The sequence below is a fragment of the Osmia bicornis genome, chromosome 7, assembly GCF_907164935.1.
Source record: "Osmia bicornis bicornis chromosome 7, iOsmBic2.1, whole genome shotgun sequence".
NCBI lineage: Eukaryota > Metazoa > Arthropoda > Insecta > Hymenoptera > Megachilidae > Osmia > Osmia bicornis.
In genome coordinates this window covers 247,111-272,479 of record NC_060222.1, presented here as the reverse complement: position 1 = coordinate 272,479, position 25,369 = coordinate 247,111, and the positions used below count along the sequence as shown (strand labels likewise).

Here is a 25,369-nt window from a genome sequence, read left to right as displayed (position 1 = left end):
GTAATTGAATTTGAATTGCATCAGGATCAGGATTTTTCGTTCATTGGCATTGAAACATATTTATATATATATATGTATTATACATATACTTTTATAGGTATTAGTATCTCTCATATATCAAATAAGAATTTTTATAACAAATTCCTCTTGTATTTATTTCATTTAAAAAGTACAACTTAGGATTTACGAACCACCTGTATTTTGACCAATTTTCACTTGGCACACGTGTATTATCTTCACATGTATAACCTACATTTATTTTTCATTCAAAAGTTTTAAAAATAATATTGTATGAACCAGGAAAGAATTTATTTGTTTATATCATCATTCAGGTATGTGTATAATTAACATATATTGTATTAATGTTATATTTATAATAATAAGCACATATGTATAGTTTTGCTTTCAGATGATGCACACTCAAAAAGAAATCCAAAAAATTTACATATATAGATAATACTTGCACGTTTGTATTTTTTATTATATACCAATTTATATTTTTCCTCCTTTATATAAAAAAATTACATTACTGTAATATACCTTCATAAACTTGTGATATAAAAAGCAGCAGGTAAGCTAATTAAATCTATTCTATATACTAATAAGTTAAAATTTCCTAAAACTTTCTTTCTAAATACATTATAATTAATTACTTTAATCTCACTATTGATATTATAATTAATATTGTGCTTTAGTATTTGTTTTATTTAGGTGAAATGGGTTCTCAATATTTGATGAATCTCCTAAAGAAATACAGTTAATAAGTTCAGATGATGAATCGCATGCTATTAAACAAGTTAATAGTATTGGAAAAAGTACAAATGAGAAAGCAGCTTGGCCTTTTAGAGGAGTTGCAATATTTAGGAATCATATGTGGTTCTGGTAAGAATTTACCTAAGATTTTAACATTTCTCTTTATGTTTATATCAAATGAATTTCAATTAAATATATGGTTATTCTTTATTCCGTATAATGTTAAATCTCATTGTATAGGTATTTTCATTTCACCAAAGGCATCATTACAGAAGTAGGAAGCGTCGGAGTATCTTTAGTTGTATGGGGTTCTGTGTGGTTTACTTTCTATGGTTGGAGCATTATGTTATGCTGAGTTAGGAACTTGTATACCTCGGAGTGGTGGAGATTATGCTTATATTTATGAAGCTTTTGGAGCATTGCCTGCTTTTCTCTATTTATGGGCTGCTAACTTAATATTTATGTAAGTTGTCATTATCAAAAGAAAAATTGAAAAACTGATAGCTGTTTTAAAATATATGTGTATTCTCTCATTTACAGACCAACTACAAATGCCATCATGGGTTTAACTTTTGCTCAATATGTTTTACAACCATTCTTTTCAAACTGCACTATCCAGTTGATGGTATACGCTTACTAGCAGCAGTAACTATTTGTAAGACATTTATTTTATATATAAAATTTTGTTTATACATAAAATATAATATTGTTCCTTCGATTTTTATAATAGGTCTACTTACATTTGCGAACTGTTATGATGTCAAAGAAACATCAAAAATGCAAAATGTATTTATGTTTGCTAAAATTGGTGCATTAGTAATTATAATTATTGCTGGACTAGTTGGATAATGCTAGGTAAATATGGTGTTTTAATATGTATCATAAGTATGTATATTAATCGTTTATCATAGGACATACGGAAAATTTTGAAAATGCTTTTGAAAATACAATTACGGAACCGGGTAAAATTGCAGTGGCCTTTTACTCTGGTATATTCTCATACTCTGGGTGGAATTACCTAAATTTTATGACCGAAGAATTAAAAGATCCTTACGTGTATGTATTGTAAAAAAGGACAAAATTATTAACAAATTTATTCTCAGTTATTCAAATATTAAATGAATAGTTTGATTTTATAGGAATTTACCGCGAGCTATTTATATATCATTACCTTTAGTTACTTTTATCTATGTGTTGGCAAATGTAGCTTATTTGTCAGTTTTAACACCAACCGAAATGATTCTTCTCATGCGATTGCTGTGGTAAGTATTACTTTTTATTACTTTAAATATGTTCAGAAAGATTCGATGGAATAAATTTTTATTAGACGTTTGGTGACCAACTTCTTGGCATAATGGCATGGACGATTCCTGTTATGGTCGCTGTATCTGCATTTGGAGGATTAAGTGTTCACATTATGACATCATCTCGGATGTGTTTTGTAGGTGCTAGAAATGGTCATTTTCCTTCAATGTTAAGTCATATTAATGTTTCAAGACTTACACCTACACCTGCCTTAGTTTTTCTTGTATGTACAATATATAAACCATTGCGTAATAAATGCTTTAAACATTTATTCATTAATATAAACGTTTTCTCTCTTATTTTTAGTGTTTTTTGTCTTTAATAATGTTATGTACAAGTGATATTTTTGTATTAATCACATACTGCAGCATAGTTGAATCGTTTTTCATCATGTTATCGGTAGCCGGTGTATTATGGCTTCGTTACAAAAAACCTAATATGAATCGACCAATTAAGGCAAGTAATATTATAAGTTTTAGTACAAATTAAAAATTATATCATTAAATAAATTTATATTGCAGATGCCTTTGTGGATTCCTGTTACATTTGTTGCCATATGTGGATTTTTAGTATTTGTTCCTTGCTACGAACGACCGTATGAAGTTGGTATTGGGGCTTTAATAACTTTATCTGGCGTTCCAGCTTATTTTGTTGGTGTCGAATGGAAAACAAACCTTTATGGTTTCAACAGCTTAATCGTACGTAATATCTCCATATTTTTACTATTTTATAGCTTTATTCGTAAGTTAACGGTTGTTAATATTTCTTTTTTCTAGTTCAAATTACTTACACCGTACAAAAGTTATTTATGTCTGCCACTGAGGAACGTGATTATTAAATTTAAGTATTATAAATTTTTAAATAATTCAAATTGCATAAAATTTCCGTCTTCTACTGCGATTCTAATGAAATATTTATAGTAACCTGTGTGTTGCTAACAATTACCACAGAACTGTGTTCTTTGTAAACGAAAGTTTACAATATACATACATATAAGTACAATTGCTCTCTTATTTGTAAAATTAAATATTTATAGTTACTTATTATTATTTATTTGAAAAGTAGTTTAATTATTTGCTGTTGTTTTTTAATAACTATGTATTTACATGTTCATGCAAAAATGACCAAAAATTTACATATTCTTTTATCGTGAAGATGTGTTCTTATAAGTATTATTCTGTTTCTCGTTCTTTATTCATTACCCCAAGAAATAAAAAAATAAAAATAAATCTATGCTAACTTAAGAAATGTATAAATTTATGGATATTAAACATATCTCAATTAGATATAATTTCAAAGCAAAGATATATTATTTAAATAATTGCAAACGAAATACTAAAATAAAATATTCTACGATTCGTAATGTATATGTTTATTTACATAACTAATTTTTATATTTGCAAATGTTTAGCAGAATACATTTCTCAAAATTGATATATACATTTTACAGGGAAACTAAAAAATTAATCAGTTACTGTAAATATAAAATAATGGTATGTTGTATGTGTTTCTATTTTTTCTGAACAGACTATAACAGTGACATTACATATAGATATCAACAAATAACATACAGGTCACCGTTTTTTTTCATATATATTCATTAATGTATATCTTCTGGGTTAAACATTCCCTGTAAAGTAAAATTAGAATTACTTGATTTGTTAAAAAATACTTCATTGCAAGATAACTTAACATTTATAAGTACTTCCTTTGTTAATAAATACACTCATTAATATTTTTGAATTGATTCTCCATTTACATATGTGCCAATATATGGTATTAGCAATTAATAAGTATCCGTTTTAACTATTATAATTTAAACAATAGTCTTACCTTAGCACGCCTTAAAATGGAATCCTTGCTGGCATCATACGGATGATCTTTACTTGGAATTTCTAATACCGATGGTATAGGTTGTGTATGACTATCAATTACATGACGAATCATCTCTGCAACCTCAAATAGATTATAAAAAATTTATTTGTAGATAATACAAATAAATTTTAATATTTAAAAAATGTGCATGATACTTACATTTTGATTAATAAGAATGATATCAATATCATCTCGTTTAATAAAACGCTTAAATGTATCTTCTATATCACTTACTGGCGTATCTATAAAGAAATCAATATATATACATACAAATTTTTACAAAAATAAATGTTTTAATAATACATACTTTTGTCTACAACCATAAATTAGGCTGACGATGTTTATTAATTTCACCAACTCCGCCCAGTAGAAATCCCACGCAGGTATCCTGAACAAGAAACTCTCGTAAATATCCATTAGACATAAAATATAATTTTTTACAAATGTCATTTACTTCATCTCCGATTACTGCAAGAAGTTTACCCTTGCCCGCGGAATGGAGAGCCATTATTACGAAAAATAATGTAAGCAGTTGAATAAAGTTCAATTGTTTTTAATGCAACAAATCCTATCGAAGCCACCAGCTGACAAGTCAACGCCTACGTAGTTTAATTAGTACTTAAACATCACGTGCCAAACTTGTCCAATTGAAAATATAGCGGGGATATGTTGGTCGAATTTAGAAATCGCGAACTTCGGAATAGGCTGATGTTTTGTAAATATCACTTATAGCATGTTTTCCTGTTTCGTTTTTTTCTAACATTAAAAAGATGCAATAATCTAATATCGAATGTGAAGTATATATAAAAGTATTTAGTAAACATTTACAATTCGAAATCGTACAACTATTTGTAAATATATGTATTGGTATTTCATGTAAAGTACAACTATTCATATATGAAGCTGAATTTCTATTTAAATGATTATTTTTAGCTGTACTGATTATGTCAACAGAAATACACATATTTTATGGGAATGAGTTAAAAAAAATTGTTTGAAAGCTAGGACTTCACATACAATAAGTATAATGCGCGTAACACGTATATATATGTAAGGTATGTTTCTATATGTGTTACAGCATAAGTGCTATGTGCATCTAATATTAATTATGTACGTAAATTGGGAGATGGAAACTTGTGTTAAGTCTGATAGTTTTATATATTCTTTTTTTCATTATGTGATATGTACAAATCAGGAAGCTAGTGGTTATTAAGAATATTTCTTAAAACAGGATATTCGTTCTACAATTATCATTAATAATTATGTTATTTAGGTTATTATGTTATGAAACTTAAAAATTGTTAAAAGGTTGTGTGTTTTTGGTACTGAATGCAACTGTAATACCATCAATCATATTATGCATTGATTTACAATAAATTATCCAAAACAGTATACATCCAGCTACAGTTTGCTATTGATAAAATCTGTAACTTGTGAGTTGTGAGCATTACAACGAGCATAACCTTAAGTAAATATTTATATTAATATTCTACTGTGTTTTTATGTATGAGATAACCCTAATATTCAATTAGTATGCATATCACCATGTTTGTCAATGCATTTTTTCTTTTAATTCTTCAGAAGTTTTATTCGCTTAACATGTGTATCCTATATAATTGAAGAAGGGTGATATCGGTTAATAAAAAGTATAACATAAAAAAATGTCATTGAGACCAGTGCAGATATTTATAAGAAAATGGTTTCCGAAGAGATCGTACAAAATCATGTACAATAGATGAAAGCTCAACAGAGTTTATGGTTTTAACTAAATGTGAAAATATGGAAGAAACAGTGGTAATAAAATAATAAGTATGCTAAGAAGTACATATTTAGAAAATTATCATTAATTAAGACTAATTTACATAGGTTGTTGAAGAAGAGATAATTATAGATGAACAAGCAGATGTGAAACAACAGATTTTAGAAGAAGATGTTTGTGACTCAAAAGAACAATCTTCTGAATATTTGAAAGAAGGTATAGACACAACAATGCAGGCAGAGTACACAGATGATTCATATCATTATCTATGGACAATTTAGCTAAGCAAAAGTGGTTTACCAATAATACGCATAAACAAAATCTATTGGTAATATCGTTAAATTAAAAGAAATAATGAGCTATAAATATATATAGAAAAACATCATTAAATTTATATGACTGTATAGCTATTAGAATCGGAAGAAAGCGAATCTGAAGTAAGTAACAAAGCAACAAACGACAACGATGATCAAGATGGAGAAGAAGAAACAATAGCTACATTTGTAACCGCCGCTGGTCAGCAGCTAGCATTATATGCGGTTGAAGATTCGGATGAAATCTTTGCAGTAGCAGTCTACGACGGATCGGGTGAACCTCCGACGAACTTCCAGTTTCTTATGAAGTAAGAATAATGAATAAGTTTTTAAAGTATGCAAACTAAATAACAAAATGGTTGTATTTACAGAGCAGATGTCGAAAGGCTAATAGGTGAAGGTGCAGTTAGAACCGTAAAAAAACCGACACAAATAAAAAAACAATTGTTAACTACTCAACCACCAATATTTTTTTCTAAAAGCGAATCAACAAATAACATAGCACTCTATAATGAAGATAAAAATATTACATATAAAAATGGTAGATTACAGGAGAAAGAACGTATGACGGAAGAAAATTCTACTGTAATAGAAGGTTCTGATTTGAACTTGAATATGAAACAGGTTCCTAAAATTATATATGCAGCTCATGATAAACAGTCAGATGTTACATATGTAATGATGAATGATTCTTCCATAAATATGGGTATGTATTTAAAAATTAATACAGCTATGAAAGTGAATACTAATATCATTGTAATTTAACAGATACTTCCGAAGAATATCAAGAAAATGATGAAAGTGATAATGAAATTATAGAACAATCAACTGTGCAGTATATTTTATTTGGGAACGATCAATTGATTCTGAATTAACGTTTGATGAAATTCACGAAACTCTGCAGAATTTGAAATCAGCTGAATTAAAATCATCAAAGAAACAATGTGAACAAAAAAGCCGTTAGAACACAAAATAATCATGAAAGTACTAAAGAAACCGACTATGAATCTTTAAGACATAAAAATTCCAGTTTGTCTAAGCACATTTCCAGTACTTTAACAGAGAGGAAGTTAAATTTAATGGATAATAAACAAGAACTTTTAGAAACCTTTACAAATTCGAGACAATATGATGTCAAATAGTACAAATTTAGATATATCTAATGGTTCCACTGAATGTATGTCACCTGAATCATCCCAAATTCAGTGTAAAGCTAAAGATCTCGAAAACAGCAGTTAGTTTCTGTAAATCGTGAAGATTCGGAAATTATAATCCAACCGGCATCTTTGTTAAGTGAAGAAGACAATAATGTTAGAAAAAGGGGGAAACGAAAAAGAGAGTGGTAGGTCATTCTGGGCATCGGCAAAAAAATAATGAAGCGGAAAAGAACGAAAAGAATTAAACACAAAGAAGTAGAAGTTATTGAAATCGATATCGACGAAGAGGAAAATATGTTGCAATCAAAAGAGATGTTGTTGAAATAACTATAGATGATAGTAAAGATAAATATTCTAGCGATAAAGAAAACGAGATTATAATGGTTGGGGATTCTGATGACGAATTACAACAGTCCAAATTCAAAAGCAATTTTACTGCAATGCCAACATTGTTCAAGAAATTTTAGGCAACAAAGAGCATTGGAAACTCACTTGAGAGTTTGCTCAAAATCACCGTCAAACGCAATCCGGTTTTAGCGAACAAAAGCTACATGCGAATGGAACGCATGAAGATACGATTAAGAAACAATACGCCTGTAAAATATGTCAGCAGGAAATTCGATGTGGTAGTAGCATTAGCGCGGTCACGTACGTTCAGAACATTCTCAAAGGAAAAAAACGTAGATTCAGTAAGTTATTGGTAGAATCACCATCCATAGAAGTTGAAGAGAAAGAAGAGTATGTAGAACCAAAAAAAAACAGTTGACTATGATTAAAAAGATAAAAAGAAAAAGAAGTCAGCGACCTAATTGTACCTGGGAAGTAAAGAATTAAATTGTTCCGATTGTGGTAGATGGTTTCCAAGTATTGCGTTATTAAGAGCTCATTGTTTACAGCATGGAACAAAAAATCTGGTAAATTTTCTCTTTAACAATTGGTTAGAAGATGATAGATATAATTTATTGCGAATGTAGTGCATTAATTATATATATATTCTTCTTTTTACAGATCAACAGATACGTAGATGTCAAGTATGTAAGAAATTAATACGATCTAGATTGCTGTTTATACAGCACTTAAAAAAACATAGACATTTACAAAAGAATATAAAATCGGTAGCAATATACAAAAAAATTACACACTACCCAGGTCAATGACAGGTAAATTACGACACTCAGAAAACGAGGACGACCACGAAAACTTTGATTCCTTTAGATATCGGCACATAGAATTTCAAGAAATTAATGATATGTGGCGAATGTTGTTATTATTTCTTTTAATGTGAGATATGTATAATATGATGTTCATACTTCCAATAAAGATTGGAAATATTTATGTTTGTTGGAGAAGCGATATCTTTTGCTTTAAAATATATTAGATGCCTAGCTAAATGTATATATTGTTTAGGTATATTGTGTATATTATGTATCAGTTACTTTTACATTGTCATATACATTCATAGTTGAAGTAGTACGAAAGATTGACTTTCTCTAATGCATATTTTTATTTTATCCTGTAATAAAAAGTCTTAAAAATTAATTGATTATTTTATTAAAAAGTATATCGTTAATGTTGCATTAACAAAATCTTTAAAGAAACTTAAGCAAGTCAGTCTTTATTCTTAGGTTGAAATATTGTACATTAATACCTTTCTCATATATTAATAATGTTATTGATTATTGTAAATAAATAAATTATATTAAAAAGTATTCATACACATTTATGAACCTTTAGATGGCGCTGATAGTAATATCTTCTGAGAAGGGCTGTATGTAATATGTATTTATGTACAATATTTATCAGTGCGTGATCAATACTGTAACTTTGATTTTCATCCTAGCTGTATCGTTTGTTTATAACAACTATTCTATCTAAATAAAACAAAAAGAAATGAACGTGTTTTATAATATTATATGTGAAGATGGACAATACTAAAAGGAAAAAAAAATTCAAAAACCCAAAAGAAGCAGCAGGATCAGAATAAAGAATTTGAATCAAATATGGAATGGAGTACAAAAGGACAAGAAGATATTATTGGAAGCTTTAAAAAAATATGGATCTGAAGATATTTCAGCTTTATCAAGGATGTTGCCAAACATTTCACCTAAGAATATTAAATCAAAGATTTCTGAATATTCACAAATGGCAGAAGGTGAGGTTGAATTATTAAACAAATGGTTGAAATGTGGTTTATATGAAGCCAGAGATAGTCTCATACCAGAAGCATTATTATTTATACAAATTATTTGAAGATCACCCACCTCCTTCAGAATCAGGTTATGATTTCAGGTATACATACGTATTATATTACTTAATTTTTTGTAATGTGTATATAAATCTAATAAATATATACCTTGTAATTCTAGGGCAATATATAATTTTTCTTTATCGTTCGTGTGTTGAAGAACCACCATTTTTTGATTTATCATCTAACGATACAGATATTTTATATTCTTTGTTATCCAAAATAGAAGAAAAATCTTGGCCAAAACATCAGAAACATCTTTGGGAATATGTCGGTAGAATTTATAATAAGAGGAACATAAAAGAGTATATCCAGGGAAGAACATACGTTCTTTATACCATTATAAGTTTAGTTAATGTCAATGATTTTGAGGTCAACAACTTGTATTACAAGCATTGAAAAGGTATACCCAGAAAAGACTATGTATTCCTACAATATTACAATGTTAGTTCTTTTTATATTATTATGTACATATCAGTAAATTTTATTTTAACAAAAATGATTGTACAGAAGTCGGATTGTAGGTTCAAAATTATTTTGCAAGACTGAGATGTATTTTATTAAAAATATCTTATATAAAAAGTTATCTTATATGTAAAATAAAGTAATAAAATGAGTATTTGCAACAAACAGTTTATATACACTGATATACTCTACATAACTGAAATAATATATATTTATTTTCACATAACATATGTTCGTGTACATGTAAAATAAAAGGGCTATATCACGTTCGTTTTTATAAAAATTAATTATTATTTAATATGTTTATTACTAGTAGTTTTGAAAATATAGATTATACATATAAACTGTATGAACACAAACTATAATGTTTGGTAGTATCATGTATTAAATGCAGAATAAGAGCAAGCACAGTATTCAAATAAATACACAGTACTAATGTACCCAGTATTCATTTGCTTTAGTAAACATTCACTTTAAGCCATAACTCAGGAGTACATTAGTTTACAACATATTCGTTTATTTACGCTTTTTAAAGCGTATAACAAATTCATACATATGTATGTCCATATGTGCATGTAAATGAAAATTGACTATTTTCTTTACATACATATTTCTTAAAATAAAAAGGTAGAGCTAAAAAAAATAATTTCTTTTAATAACCCTTGTATTAGTTCATACGAATTCAGAATCTATAAGATGCAAAGGATCTTATACTTTAGATCTTAAACTTTAATACAAATTTGCTAATTAATAAATAACAATTAATTTTTCAGTATTTCCCATGCATCATCTTCTAACTTCGAATCCCAATTGGATGGACTATTATCCGTGCCAAAATTGATCAGATCTCCTTCTTTAACTTTACTTCTTGGTTTTCTTGAAACTGATTTAGAGTCCACTGTTTCACTAACATTTTGCTTTGTATCATTACCCCAATCCCATTCACAGTTGGAAGAATTTGCAGTTGACATATTGGTTCTAAAATTTAATAAATTTATATCTTATATTAAAATTTTCTAACTACTTCCACATGTCTGTAAATTTAATTTAATTAAGCAGAAATGTTAGAATGAATTTTCACTTTTAATTATCTTACTTTGACTGTGATGTTTTCATTAAAGATGTTTTCTCAGTGGAATAAGGTTGAGCTACATCATAATTTTGGTAAATAGTAGAACTCTGATAATTTTCTGTCGAATTATATTGATTTTGTTCAGTGAATTTTTTCCTCCAATATCACCCCATCCTCTTCTTCCTAAATCTCCAACCTACATAAGTCACGAATAGAAGTAAATTATTCATTAATTATTTAAAAACGCGACTAGCAATTCAACACTTAAATTTCAATTTAGAATGCAATATTAATGAAAAATCAAAGCATTTAATAGATATAAAAAAAAAAACAATTTTAATATTTAGCTATCTACCTTTGCAGCTAAACTATTAACATGAGCTCCAACATCTTCCAATAAAGTACCATCACGAACCTAGTAAAAACAAAATAAAACGAACCAAAAAATAAAAATATAACTAAAAAGTACCACTCTTTACAAATGTACAAGGCAAAATATAAGGTATAACTTAATAAAGTTATCTTCATGTTTTTTCTTCTACCTTTTGTGAAGCTAATTCTCCAATTTTCATAGCATTTTCTGTAGCTTTACTTGCTATTTTTGATGCAGAGGAAGAAAATATTGACCATCCCTAAAAATGTATAAATTTATATATATATAATATAATTCAAATTAATATGTGATTATTTTTCAGTATCTTACACTTGCTAAAGAAGAAACTGCAGTGTCAAAAAACTCCTGTGATGAACTTCTAGGTGGTGGATCCATTTGATAACCAAATCCTCCATATTTACCACCTTGGCTAGGTGGAATATTACTGTAAAAATACAGATGAGCTTATACATTTATTCATATTATTTTTATTTGAGACAATACATTTATATGAAAATTAATATTTACTCAGGGCGATTAGCATTTTCAGTCTGTTTTCTGGCAAAGAAGGCTTCTGTTTGTGATTTACAAGTACTTGAAGTAAAATTCTGATAAGAACTTGATATATCACTCTGATATGATGAATTGTCTTGTTGATTCTCCCAATACATTGAAGGTTGAAAATCTTTCGCTGTAGAAGTATTAGGAGTCCAACTTTCTCCACGAGCTAATGTTGCAATCTAATTATTCATATAAAATATATTTGAATGTTTGAAACAATAAAATGCAATACAGAAATATATACAAGTTTACCCTATCTCTATATAATGCTGCTGCTTTTGTATTATACTTTTGTGTTATTGACATATTATCATCCCAGTCTGGTTGTGATTCAAAAAATTCACGAGCATTTTTATTACCGCCAACTTTCATTTTCTCTAATTCTAAGTCTTTCCATTTATCCATGGAAATAGATCGAACAAATGATAAATGAACACCAAGTCCTCTGTGTTTCCCAGAACACTCTAGACAAATCCATATACCATAGGTAACAGAAACCCATTGAGGATTGTGAGTACCACATTCAAAACATCTCTGTAAAATAATGAAATATAATGAGATTAACATATGGAACAGTATTTTAACAAAAACTAAATGAATACATTACATTATTTTCATCTTTAGGTTTAAGTTCATTCAAAGCTCTCCGAGTACGAGGGCTGGCCATAATTTAATGCAGTTAAATTTAAATTAAATGGAACCTAATATTTAATTTTTGTATTAAAAATCCAACATGATATATACACTTGTCAGTTTTTTCATAAAAATTTGTCTGAACTTATCATAGATAATAATAAAATTGAAGCAATCAACTTTGATAGAGATTAATTTTTTAATATTTATTTTAAATTCTATAAGTAAAGTAATAAATGTATAATATACAACCAAATTGAATGCAGTATTATTGAGTCTAAAGAAACGACCATTTCATTGGTTATTTCGTTTCATACAATGTATTAGAACCATCAAGTATGGTACAAATAACTGGAAGATCAAGCATGGATGTTTCTGAATCTACCACTATAGCGTGCTATATGCTAATCATAATTTTATGATTGTGTAACATACATATTTATAATACATAATACATATTGACATATGTACATACATATAAAGGAACAGATAAATTGCAAATATATATGCTTACATATACTTACTTGCTTTTATTTTACATAAATAAAGCCATTTTAGCATACAAGGTATACAAAGTATATGAAAGCTGAGAGTATTAAATAACTGGAAAGTAGTATTCATTTATTTCAAAAGTGTACATGAATAAGAATTTTTATAGCTGCTAAAATCATAAAAACTAATGGCTTTAAAATTGTTAAGTTAAGTTAATGTATCATTACCAATCAAATATCGTAACATTCGATTCGTGTAAACGCAGCTTATGCAATTAAAACTGCGCATGTGCAACCCCACCCACTGTTCATGACAAATGCAACTTTTACTTCCGGTTGAGTTCAGCCTCTGCATAAGGTTTTTTGGATTACCAGTATTCTTGCGTGGTGCTTCTGTTATCCTACTTCATCCGTGATTTTTCTCAGCTGCCTTTGCACTTTGCAATTCTATATCTTCCAGGGATATATTTTGTTTGTCGTATGTCCATCCAGAATCTCAACACATTCGGTTAGTATTGTATTTTCTATTTTCCAATTGATCATATTCTCGCAGATAGTTTTATCAAAATGGCGATGGCGTCTTTCGCTTGCATCATAGTACGCAATTAAGATTTCGCATCGTTTTTGTGTTTTTTATTAAGTTGTAATTTATTTTAGGAGAAAATCTACAAGAGGAATGCAAAATTGTATAAGTTTGAATATCATGTAAATTATTTGGTTTTTTTTTTCAGACCCCTTTGCAGATGCAATCAAGGGTCAGATGATGATGTCCAAGACGGTCTGTGCATATAAGGATCCAACAACGAAATGGTCGCAAGACCTTAACAACAGTGCAAGGACTTTCATCTGAATATGACTTGAAGAAAATAGTGAGAGCATGTAAAAAGGTAATAAAGTTGTGATTGTTTCACGAATTTCGAACGTTGAATATTTTGTCAGTGTCAGATCCAATCTAAAAATAGAACTGATGCAAACAACTACCTAGCATAAAACATAATTTACTACACAACTAAAGATGTGTTCTATTTTGTATTAATAGTACATAATATTTTTTAAACAAATTTAATTAACGTGGTTTAATTTTTCGGACAATATTTTTACATTTTTCAAAAATATGGTATTTGACATACTTAATTGAATACAAATAAAATCTCGGAATTCTTATATTTTAACCGCATAATTTTGTATATAATCCTTTACGAGATTAATGAAATTTAGTATTTTTTATTTAAAATTGCTAGTGTCACGTTTTTCAACGTGTATGTGTGCGCACGCGCGCGTATATAATGCCATACATGATCGTGTATATATAAATATTTATTTATATGTAACATATATTTTATTAAAATAGTGTCTAAAGAACAAATGAATTGTAGTTTCTTTGCTTTTAATTTTATTGCAACAAATTTTACAATGTTTATTTAGGTAATAAATATTTTTTATTACATAAAGTTTATTAAGTATCATTACTTTTACTAATGAAACAATATTACAAATAATTATTAACGTAAACGTCGGTTTATTAAATTGGAATATTATCGCTTAAATAATTATCTTTACAAGTTAATTAAAAGATAAATAATATGAAAACAAAGTGAATAATACAAGACAATTCAATTTCTAGGAGTTTGCCTGCAATGGGACAGTAATCGAGCACCCAGAGTACGGGGAGGGTGTTGCAGCTGCAGGGGGATCAGCGAGAAAATATATGTCAGTGGCTAACAAAGTCAGGTCTGGCCAAACCTGACCAACTAAAAGTCCATGGTTTTTAACCAGCAAACACCCATGCCACTATCTAAGAACACTCCACCTTCATCAACACCTTATCATCTTAAATTATCTGTATCAGTCACTAATACTTGTTGATACATCGTGAGATATCCTATTATATACACATATATATTTCAATAAAAAATATATAACAGTAACGATATAGGCACAATATTCTAATCAGACATTTGTAAGATTGTAGGAAGCAATATTTTGCAGCCTTATGATAGATAATTCACTAAACTCATCACGTTTTAAAGTAGTAGTGATAATTAATTAGTAATTTGAGAAAATACTTATACAAGGAATAGATACAAATAGTAACGGATGGCTCTTCTTTTTGGATTAGGTAGTATGTATCTCGGCGCTATAGACGTGTTCAGAGAAAGATCGAAAGAATTATTTTAGACTCCAGATTTGATTTATTGTGTGTAATGCTGAATGCTTTGTTTTGTTTATATAGTAAGGTAATGGGCCTGGTTCTATATTGTCATTTCCAAGTTTTGTGCCTTTGATTCCACATTGATTGTATTATTTATTGAAAGAATCATGTTTTATTGTAATGGATTTATTTTGAGGGAGAATTGCCAATTTTTTCCTTTTTAAAGCAGTATTGATAACAGATCAATCGTTTTCGATAAAATGTGGCTGTTCTAAATAAATGGTAATTCACCACTATTCTGATTTATTTTTTCTACTACCTTTCCATATAATATATTGAAAAAGTAAGAAAGCACAAGATTTAATGTACATATGTTATACACGTAAAAGCTTACAGTTATAAACTAACAAATTTTTATGAAATGATAATAGTATATATATTTAGTTAAGTATTTGAATTTTGATACATTGTGTTAACAATAGTTTTTTAAAACAATGAACATATTACTGGCTTTCATACTTGTGTATATTTGTAAATAACAATTTGTTAGTGTCGAGGTATATTGTTTACGCTATAATAAATATTAGTGATTTAAATGATCGCTTTATTAGCAATATGAACATTGTAAAACTTGTGTATCTATATTTTGTATTTTATGTATTTACATATATGTATAAATAGATCTTTGTTCATTACATATGGATACGTTCGTCACTTCTATAGTAGATTCGAATTAAATTTGGTAAAAATGTGTATTATTTTAGAAATTATCATTAATAAAGAATAAAATTATTAGATTTATTTTACGAGATAAAAGTACGATATAAATATGTGTGTATATAATACTATATTGATAGAAAATTTGATAGAATTTTAATGAAACGAATACTCTGAATATATTTAAAAATTTAAACTTACCGGGTATGAGTCGTGGTAATTTAACCACCAGATATCACTATAGTCGGGCTACATACTTACGACCCCAATGCATCGAGCTACGGCATGTGCCTTTCTGTGTCGGCCATTTTGTAGTTTCCTTGAGAAATTGTGTTGAGTTGATTCATCTTCTTGGTAAGAATTTTATACAATTCTACAACGGCGCGACTCACATTGATCCAAATGATGTAGAGGATTGAGGGCAGATGCTTATGGCTAACTATTCATAGCTTGAGAACGAGGAATAAGATTGAGTTTTTTGCGCACAACCGTGTGCGCTCACGGTACTTACACCCGAAGAACGAGCCAGTAAACGAAGCTGCCGAGAACACCTATTGATAAGGCACATGGAATCCGGGATTGTTTCGGGATGAATGGTGATTTCGGTAACGATATACGATACGCATAAGTGTACTGTCCAAGTGGTTGTCACCATATCTGCGTGCGTGAACGTGTTGGCCCGGCCAACGTCTCGCTCTATATTTGGCTAATCGCATCCAACATATTGCATATCTTGCCTTTTCAAAATTTTTACTTTTCATGCCGTAACCTTTTCCAAAGAACTATATCAGAAGGATACATGTGACGTTTAAGTGTGAATGCTTGACGATTGCACATTGATACTGAACGAGAGCAAATCTTAGCATGTGGCACGGTTTTGTACGATCAACATTCAGTTTTAATTTTAAGCAGAATCAATGAAATACTTAACTTTTCATTGTGATTTAATGTTCTTCCCCGTTCTTGCGTGTTTTACATAAAAAATTGAAAAGCAGTGTTACTTGAAACATCTATTTTATGGGGATATAAAAAAATCTGGAACTCTATTTTTGTATTCATTATTCTTTCATAGTTTACGGAGATTTTCATGTAAATAAATTTTATATAATTTAAATACGCGTACATATATATGCATTGAGCACGCACATATACATTCGAACGCGCGCGCGCACGCACCCATACACATCGTGCATACGGCATACGGCTATGTATTATTGAACATGAACACGCGCGCGCGCATCATACGTGCGACACATACCATGCAGAACTGGCGTGTGTACGTACATGTTCTCTATGATGTGTGTATGAGTATATATATATAGACACTACAAATGTATTACATCAGACTGATATTTTGCATAGTACATATTGTTAATAATATTTCTACAAAATATATTCACAGTAAAACTTCATAATATTCAAAGTTTACATTTATATTTACATTTTAAAGTTAAATAGTTTATAAAAACTATTGCATATTGCATTTGAAGGCGATAAATTTATAAGACTTATGCATTATCCCAATTAAAAAAATGATATAATGCATTTTTATTTAATGACATAAAGAGCAATTCCGATTTTGTGATCAGTCATTGAATGTGATTTTATTGTTATTACATTTATTATAATTTTCAAAAGTTAACATTTTATAAATATAATAGAGTTTCTAACATCTATAGTTATATATTACATGTTTTAACATGTAAGTACAATATGTATTGGATATTAGCTGCCTTTGTAAGGTATTTGTATAGTATAAAGAATTCTTGTTATTAATATCATTTTTGTATTCTTTGTAGGGTACGTGTACATGAATGGGGACATTGGGAAGCTCCCACCAGGGGCGGTGTATCCAGCCACCCTGAACCTTTGGGTTCTGTTGGGGGTGCAATTGGAAGTACTGCATCCAATTTGGAATATAACATCATGAACGGCGTTCCAAGTGGAAATGAATTGATATTGGAGGCGAGTGTTGGTAATCTAGAGCCTTCACCACAGCATGCTATAGGTATAGGAGGTGCTGCAGGTTATGGACCAGTGGATGTTGCTGCTTTAGGTGATGTGCCAAATCAACCGCTCCAATGGCTGATTTATCTACTCCTGGTATACCGTTGGAACAACTTAAACAGATGCTCTCTTCGCAACTTGAATATTATTTCTCCAGGTAAAATATTGTAATAAAATTGTTGTTTATGTTTTCATTTTAATAAATAGATTTATGTTCCATTGCATTATATATTCTTTTATTTTAGAGAAAATTTAGCCAACGATACATATTATTATCACAAATGGATAATGATCAATATGTACCAATATGGACAGTAGCAAATTTTAATCAAGTTAAGAAATTAACAAAGGATATAAAACTTATAACGAAGTTCTGAGGGAATCTCCGAATGTGCAAGTTGACGAAGAAGGGCAAAAAGTAAGACCTAATCATAAACGATGTATTGTAATTCTTCGCGAAATACCAGATAACACGCCGCTGGAAGATGTGAAGGTGAGAAAAAATACAATACTAATAACACATGGATATAAAATACCAGTAAAGTATTATAATTACAATAATCTTCTTTTATTTATTTGACGTGAAATGAATGGAACTTTTTTATTATAGAATTTATTTTCTGGAGAAGGATGTCCAAGGTTCATTTCATGTGAATTTGCCCATAATAGTTCTTGGTATGTAACATTTGAATCTGATGACGATGCTCAAAAGGCCTATAGGTTTTTACGTGAAGAAGTTCGGGAGTTTCAGGTAATGTTTTGCTCTTAAGAAATGTTTTATTTGTAATAATATATATGTATATATATATTTATTGGCTTAACGAAAATTTAGAACTGAGTAGAAATTATATTTTGAAACACTTTATTGAATTATTAGTATGATTACTATTATTTATATTGAGATTTCAAATAATTTATATCTGGTAACATGTGATATTAGTATTTTATTATTCATAATTTAGGGAAAGCCAATAATGGCAAGAATTAAAGCTAAACCAATGAATAGGCTACCGATACCAGCAGTTGCTGGTGTAAGTGGTATTAAAAATGGTTATAGAACACCACCGCCACCGCCTGTCTATGATCCAAATAGTTATACAGCTGGGCAGCAACGCTTCCTTTATACAAATGGTACTACTATGCCACAAACTACTATGCCGCCATATGCCAATCAGGTTCATGTATATGTAAGTAATATTTTTTCTGTTTCTTTTGTAATGAAATAAAATAAATTTATTAGTTTGAAATAATTTTATAGCATCAGCCATTTTATCCTGCTGGAATGATGCCTTGGGGACCTGCAAGTCCTGCTTATTTTGATATGTCAAGTGTTTTCACAATGAATGGTATTACAGCACATAACACGTTCAAACCACATAATACGAGATACAATCCGCGTCACAGGTATACAATTAAGATTAATAATTATTTTCAATGATATAGAACTATATTTAATTTCTTATCATAGAAGTTATATACATACGTGTATATGTCATATAGAAATAAACAAAGAAATGGGTCCCGAAAGACCAGGCTTAATGGATGGCGGAGGCAACATGGTATCGATGGGACGAACCTCACATCCGCCTATAAGCGGACCACCAATATCTTTAGGAGCAACAGTTCCGACCTTTACTTCGAGCTTGCCTACGGTGAAGCCAACCTCTTCTTCCTATCAAACCGGCACAAAGTTCCATTCCTCGCATACAACCGTAGCACCTGGAGAGGCCCAGTACAATAACAGCCACTCTAAAGGATCCCAGGAAATGACGCTCAAACTGTGGATTCTGGAGTTCAGTTTCCGCGTCATCGTATGCATCGTAGGATCAAAGATCAAGAGTCATTGTCAAAGGCTAACAATAGCCCTTTACCATCGATCAGGGAATCAACCCCGGCCAGTAATAATAACACACAATGTAACCGAGGGGCACAATTCGATTTGGAAGCTTCTGCTTTCCCTCCTCTTCCTGGCCTAGATGCAGATATTGCAAAATCCCATAATGCTTCAGTAGAGACTGTTGGTACCGATTGTACGCAATCACAGAATAGGCTTTCAGATGTAGTTAAGGGCACTGCAAAATTGAAAAGCGTTAAAGAAAAAGAATCTGCAGGAACTTCGCAACAATATAATCAACAACAACAACAACAACAACAACAACAACAACAACCAACAAGTAATAGCAGTAGGTCTGCAAGTCCAGGATCGAGTGCTGGTGGTCATGCTGGCTCGTTAGAGGCTCCAACTGGTTCTGGCAGTACATCAGCTACTCCCGTTGCATCTACAAATGTCAGCTCTAATGCTTCTGTTAGCAACAATGACTCCACAGACATCGCTCTCAGCACCATCACCCTCACTCCCCCGTCATCTCCTGATAAGTGAGTGTGCTTTCTTCTTATACGTACATACACAAATACATACATTCATTCATATATTCAACGTACATGCGTACATAACGCGCGCGCGCGTATACACAGATACAACAGAATGATTTATGTTCAGGCAGTCACATGAAGCCTGAAAAGATTGCTAAGCTGTGTTTGATAGTGTTGGCTGCATTATATGCGTGCTATGCTCTGTATGGTGGATGTATATTAGTGAAATTCGTATAGTCCACCTATATTTTTATATCATCTATAAGTAGGAAAGGGAAAGTAGTTTTCCATGGTAGTTTATTAGGTACAGATTATTGTTCTTTTAGGTATGGTATTACAGTAATGTTAAAGTTTATGCTTATTCGCTAATTCATAAATAGAATTAATGAAAATAATAAAGTAGTTGAACGGCTAAAACAAATAAAAATAATAAATGTTAAAATATATATTTTAATTTTGAAAGATAGTAATTTTATGTTATGTTTATGACAAGTAGTCTATATATTATTCTTTAATTTGTTAATAATTGAACAAGTATATTAATAAAAGATACCAAACATATTTTACAACTATATCTATTTTTATTAATGTTTATAGGATTTTTTAACAGTACAAGCAGTTGAATTTTAAGTGTCTTCAAAAGTAAATTATTATTATTAACATATGTGTATATGCAAATTTGAAAATTCTGTAAAAAATTGCTGGTTGTGTTATTATTGTTGAACTTTCCCTTCTTAATTACTATATACTCATGTGTAAAGCAGTAAGAAATAGGTGTAACTTTCCTAAATTTACTATTATTTTATTATCTGTGGTGGTTAATTTTTGTAGGCGTGCTCAGTTGTTCCAATTTGCCATTTATTTCTATTCATTGCTATCTTCTCCCGTCGAGTGTAAGTTGTCTAATATTGTTTGGAATGCCTCGCTAGTATGATTCTTTTACTGAAGAATAGATTTTTTTTTTTCTTTTGGATAGAAGAGCTGGTGCTCCACTCGATAAAAGAGCAAATTTGAAAATGTAAAATGCTCAAAATCGAGGTATTCGTTTGATACTAGGTAGTCAGAAGTTTTATCATTCTTTTATGGTGATTAAATACTATAACAAAGTGTTGCAATGTGTATGTATGCAAAGAATGTATGCAGTACTCTGTGGTAGCACAATTTATTATAATTCTTGCCTTTACTACTGTGGCAAATGAACAATACATATGGACTATTATATTATTCAGGGTTCTTCAATATATGATTTTATTATTATTATTATTATTATTATTATTATTATTATTATTATTTTGTCGCTGTCATTATTATTATTATCACCGTCATTTATCATTGTCATAATTCATCATTTTTCTGCTATTAATACTACTAATACCAGTGTTATTTCTGTCTTCACCTTTTGCATTATTGCTACCATTAAGAGTATATATTTACTGTTGATATAATTTTTATAATCTTTGTTCTTGTTGGTATCATCATCGCTATCATTGATTCTGACATAATCACTTCTGCTCGTGTTACCATGATAGTTATTATAAATATCATTGCCATCAGTGATTATTGTTGGTTTCATTACTTTTACTAGTGATATTACTATTTCAAACTGTCACTGTTGCTGCTATTCTATTATTGCTACTACTACTACTACTACTACTACTATTATTATTATTATTATTATTATTATTATTATATTATTACTATCACTACTATCGCTGCTTCTTCTATTATTGCTATTGTTACCTATATTGATACTATTTCTTTATTTATTATTATGATTACCATCATCATTATCATTATTTCTATAGTCTATTGTCATGCAGTTATTATCATTATTCTATTACCATTATTAGCATCATCATTATTACCACTATTATTACTATTACTATAACTATTATTACTACTATTACTATTATTATAATATTACGTTAATTATACTATATATCATATTACAATTATTAATTGTTTATTTCAAGTTACTGTTAAAGGCATTTCAATTAAAATCTTACTTTTAATACAAAGTTAAGCTGTAATATTTGCACATGAAATATAATAAAAATCATGGTTCATTATTAATTGATGACTATAGATTCATTGTCAGTGGAAGTAAATAAATGATGTGTATACTGGTTTGTTAAATAAGTATTGCAATCTTGCAAGACCCATTCCCTTAACTATGTAGCGTTTCTTTTTGTTTTTTTTTTTTGTTCTGAATGGAAATGTATATAATAGTAGCTGTCTTTTATTTGTGCATGGTATTTTAAGGTGCACAGTTGTAATTATTTAATATGTATTGAATATATGTTCTATTATACTTATGCACGTTCAGGTTTAGTCCTTTATTATTGAAATGCACCGCTGACAGATCTGTAAAGACTGACGATTCGAACATGGTGAATGGAGTGGACGAGGCTGTTACAAATGCACACACAGTGGAAGATTCTGAACAAGTATCTAGGTGTGAATGTAATTCCTCTGCTGCCTCACAAAATTCCCAGTCACAAGTGGGAGTGTCTTCTACTTTCCCCGTAGTAAGTACTTTTTTTTTTTTTTAAATAATAATTTTGATTGTAAAAATTGTCCAATGATTCTCACTGTCAATATATTTTTCACTTTGTTTAGATATTAATGTGACATTAATGAGAATAATACTTACTGTTGAATGAAACTTATGGCCAATGTAAAATGAAGAAAGCTTAACTTATATTTTGTTACTTTAGGATCTTCTGAAGCCAAGCTATGCCCAAGTAGCACAGCACTGTCGTGAACTACCTTGTACAAAGCATAAAACAGATGAAAGAGATGGAAATGTATAAATCAATATGTAAGTAAACATTTTTTATACAATCATATTATTCTTCGGATAAGTAAGCAGAATTTATTTAATACATAAAGTTAAAGATGAAGTGAACTAAGCACATTTACAGATACTACACAGTGAATTTCAATATTTAGCTGTTATTCTTCATCTGGATTATATGGATTATGTACCACTATTTTTATCCTACACTGGTATAGTGGGTACGAAGAAACTTTTTACATTGTACAGTGACTTCGCCTACAATGAATGTGGTATCAATTAACTATGAATCATAAAGAATTGTTTGAAGAAACTCTAATTCGCTGCATATTTAAGAAAATATGTTTGCTGGCAGGATAATACATTGTGTAGAAGAGTATTGTTATTGCTTTGGTTCTGTGATTTTGGAGGTACATATTTGTTAGCTTGTAAAAATGTTAAACTAAGGTATTAATCTTTTAATTCCTTTCTCCTCTCCCCTTTCATAGCACAGGGCCGTAACTGGGAAATGTTTATCTTTGTGCCAAACCTTGCTATGCGCGTACAGCTTAATGAATGTTCAGAGTGCAACGAAATTTATTCTCAAACAGAATTCTGATTTGTTTAAATGAAAAAAGAGAATGTAATTTTTGAAGCAGATAAATATTAAGAATATTTATTAGAAAACGATCTAATTTCTGTTTCTCATAATTTCTTTTTTTTTTTTTTATTATATATATATATATATATCATTACAAATATTCATGGACAAATTTTGCATAGTTTCCAGAATATTAATGACAATTATACTGAATAACAATTAATGTACAAATGAAACATTTGCTGTATTGTCTGAATTCTAGTTTCTATAAAGAAAAGAAAAATCAAAATCCGAGGAAAATAAAAAAAGTGCTATGTATATGTTATTGCCTACAATAATGCGTATTGAGTCTTCTTTAATATTAACAGTAACAAATATAATTATTACAACATATTGTAGTCATTAAATTTATATTAATATTATGGAAGCATTATTGCTTTATAAATAATAATGATAAAATATTTATGTAGTTATTTCTAATTTACAGGAACATTATTTTTTGATTTAAACAAAAAATGAATAATATTAACATTTTATATTGCCTCAAGTACATTCTACTCTCCACTAGAAGCTTTAAAATTTTTGTCCCGGTTGAATCAGAAGTAATAATACAATACGTGTTATTGATATTCTGGAAATAATATTAACAGATTTTAGTTTTGTGTTAAAGTTAAAAAAGCCGAAAAGAACGAATGGTAATTGTTACAACATTTAGGCACCTATTTACGGCACTGACTTTTCTTTTTAATATTACCGTTACATGAGATAACATACAATTTAGAATTATGCTTTGGCAAGTAATATAAGAGTTGTCAGAAATATGGTCTTTGAGCACACATTTAAGTGCCTCAAAACGTTGTGTATATTACAGGAGCTTGGCTTTAGATGTTATATAATTACATGTATCTATACATTGTAGCAAAGAACGCATATGATATATTTGTTACTAATATGCGTACAGAAATTGAAATAATGACTATTGAACGAAAAACCAATCTCCTGAACTACAAAATAATTACCAATATGTATAATTATACTTTACATTTATAATACTGCCTTTTAATTTTTTTATATCTGAAATGATTAGTCGCGATGTTGAATATACAGAAAAAAAATTTGTTATCAACTGTAAATGCATTAAGATATTAATTATTTCAGTTTAAAATCGTGGTGCTGTAAACACTTTGCTTTAGCCTCAGTCCTGTAGCACAACTTACATTAATTGTATCTCGGTGATACATTTAAAAATTGGTGTAATGTCGTTAATTACATCAAGAAATAAGTATGATACATTTAAGATACATACATAAATATTTTTTTATTAGTAAATTCATTTGTTTGGAGAACGGGGCTTTATATATATTTTAATATTATTTTCTTTTATTTTGTGTAGATTGCCATTTCGTTTTCGTTCCTTTTCTTTTTTTTTTTTGGATCTAGAATATTACTTTAAAGAAAGTTGTGCACATGTACTATATTTAAATATGATTATAGAAATAATGAAATGAATTGTGAGGCAAGAAATTTTGTGTTGTTTTTCTTCCAAACTTATATCTCATTAAACGTGACAATAATGTATTATCAGTATTTAATTTCAATTTCACTAACTAATAATAACATTTGTCTTTTATATTTATATACAAAAGAAAGATTATTTCTAAAATTATAAGTCATGTGCATATATTTTTAATATTATCGAATGATCAAGACATTAATTGATCAGTTATTCTATGTGGTTCA

At 29.3% G+C, this 25,369-nt stretch overlaps 7 protein-coding genes across 7 annotated transcripts; 5 read left to right on the top strand and 2 right to left on the bottom strand.

The window, feature by feature from the left end:
• Window positions 1-730: 730 nt before the first annotated feature.
• LOC114878363 (Y+L amino acid transporter 2) lies at window positions 731-3,060 on the top strand (the record flags this gene model as incomplete). Its single annotated transcript, XM_029192106.2, is given in 17 exon segments — window positions 731-805; window positions 807-882; window positions 994-1,008; window positions 1,011-1,060; window positions 1,062-1,216; window positions 1,294-1,364; window positions 1,367-1,408; window positions 1,484-1,591; window positions 1,594-1,608; window positions 1,665-1,809; window positions 1,893-1,993; window positions 1,996-2,015; window positions 2,081-2,281; window positions 2,365-2,514; window positions 2,580-2,721; window positions 2,724-2,756; window positions 2,835-3,060. Coding segments are annotated over 17 exon segments (1,461 nt in total), but the record flags the coding sequence as incomplete, so codon positions are not given.
• A 354-nt stretch (window positions 3,061-3,414) lies between these two features.
• Window positions 3,415-4,578, bottom strand: LOC114878372 (V-type proton ATPase subunit F). The gene is given in 6 exon segments (XM_029192118.2): window positions 3,415-3,688; window positions 3,892-4,014; window positions 4,093-4,175; window positions 4,241-4,261; window positions 4,264-4,321; window positions 4,388-4,578. Coding segments are annotated over 6 exon segments (369 nt in total). The 5' UTR covers window positions 4,442-4,578; the 3' UTR covers window positions 3,415-3,658.
• An 888-nt stretch (window positions 4,579-5,466) lies between these two features.
• Window positions 5,467-8,702, top strand: LOC114878360. Its single transcript, XM_029192094.2, is given in 23 exon segments — window positions 5,467-5,480; window positions 5,611-5,647; window positions 5,650-5,727; window positions 5,800-5,944; window positions 5,947-6,020; window positions 6,100-6,314; window positions 6,378-6,712; window positions 6,775-6,864; window positions 6,867-6,931; window positions 6,933-7,126; window positions 7,128-7,219; window positions 7,222-7,335; window positions 7,338-7,387; window positions 7,389-7,467; window positions 7,470-7,579; window positions 7,581-7,694; window positions 7,696-7,776; window positions 7,778-7,807; window positions 7,809-7,835; window positions 7,837-7,914; window positions 7,917-7,989; window positions 7,992-8,077; window positions 8,172-8,702. Coding segments are annotated over 23 exon segments (2,220 nt in total). The 3' UTR covers window positions 8,211-8,702.
• Window positions 8,703-8,897: 195 nt separating this feature from the next.
• LOC114878370 lies at window positions 8,898-10,313 on the top strand. Its single transcript, XM_029192115.2, is given in 5 exon segments — window positions 8,898-8,909; window positions 9,102-9,404; window positions 9,406-9,452; window positions 9,530-9,542; window positions 9,544-10,313. Coding segments are annotated over 5 exon segments (639 nt in total). The 3' UTR covers window positions 9,808-10,313.
• Window positions 10,314-10,519: 206 nt separating this feature from the next.
• Window positions 10,520-12,899, bottom strand: LOC114878366 (ADP-ribosylation factor GTPase-activating protein 1). The gene is given in 9 exon segments (XM_029192110.2): window positions 10,520-10,851; window positions 10,970-11,090; window positions 11,093-11,141; window positions 11,301-11,360; window positions 11,488-11,577; window positions 11,649-11,763; window positions 11,847-12,058; window positions 12,132-12,413; window positions 12,487-12,899. Coding segments are annotated over 9 exon segments (1,206 nt in total). The 5' UTR covers window positions 12,547-12,899; the 3' UTR covers window positions 10,520-10,634.
• A 423-nt stretch (window positions 12,900-13,322) lies between these two features.
• Window positions 13,323-15,451, top strand: LOC114878373 (eukaryotic translation initiation factor eIF1). The gene is given in 6 exon segments (XM_029192119.2): window positions 13,323-13,511; window positions 13,735-13,758; window positions 13,761-13,781; window positions 13,784-13,890; window positions 14,628-14,675; window positions 14,677-15,451. Coding segments are annotated over 6 exon segments (327 nt in total). The 5' UTR covers window positions 13,323-13,483; the 3' UTR covers window positions 14,776-15,451.
• A 563-nt stretch (window positions 15,452-16,014) lies between these two features.
• LOC114878361 (la-related protein Larp4B) lies at window positions 16,015-23,495 on the top strand. The gene is given in 16 exon segments (XM_029192096.2): window positions 16,015-16,477; window positions 17,672-17,728; window positions 17,731-17,946; window positions 17,949-18,036; window positions 18,125-18,147; window positions 18,150-18,242; window positions 18,245-18,372; window positions 18,490-18,630; window positions 18,842-19,066; window positions 19,138-19,283; window positions 19,380-19,401; window positions 19,403-19,640; window positions 19,643-20,255; window positions 22,579-22,780; window positions 22,970-23,073; window positions 23,177-23,495. Coding segments are annotated over 15 exon segments (2,304 nt in total). The 5' UTR covers window positions 16,015-16,461; the 3' UTR covers window positions 23,066-23,073; window positions 23,177-23,495.
• The last annotated feature ends 1,874 nt before the right edge of the window (window positions 23,496-25,369 follow it).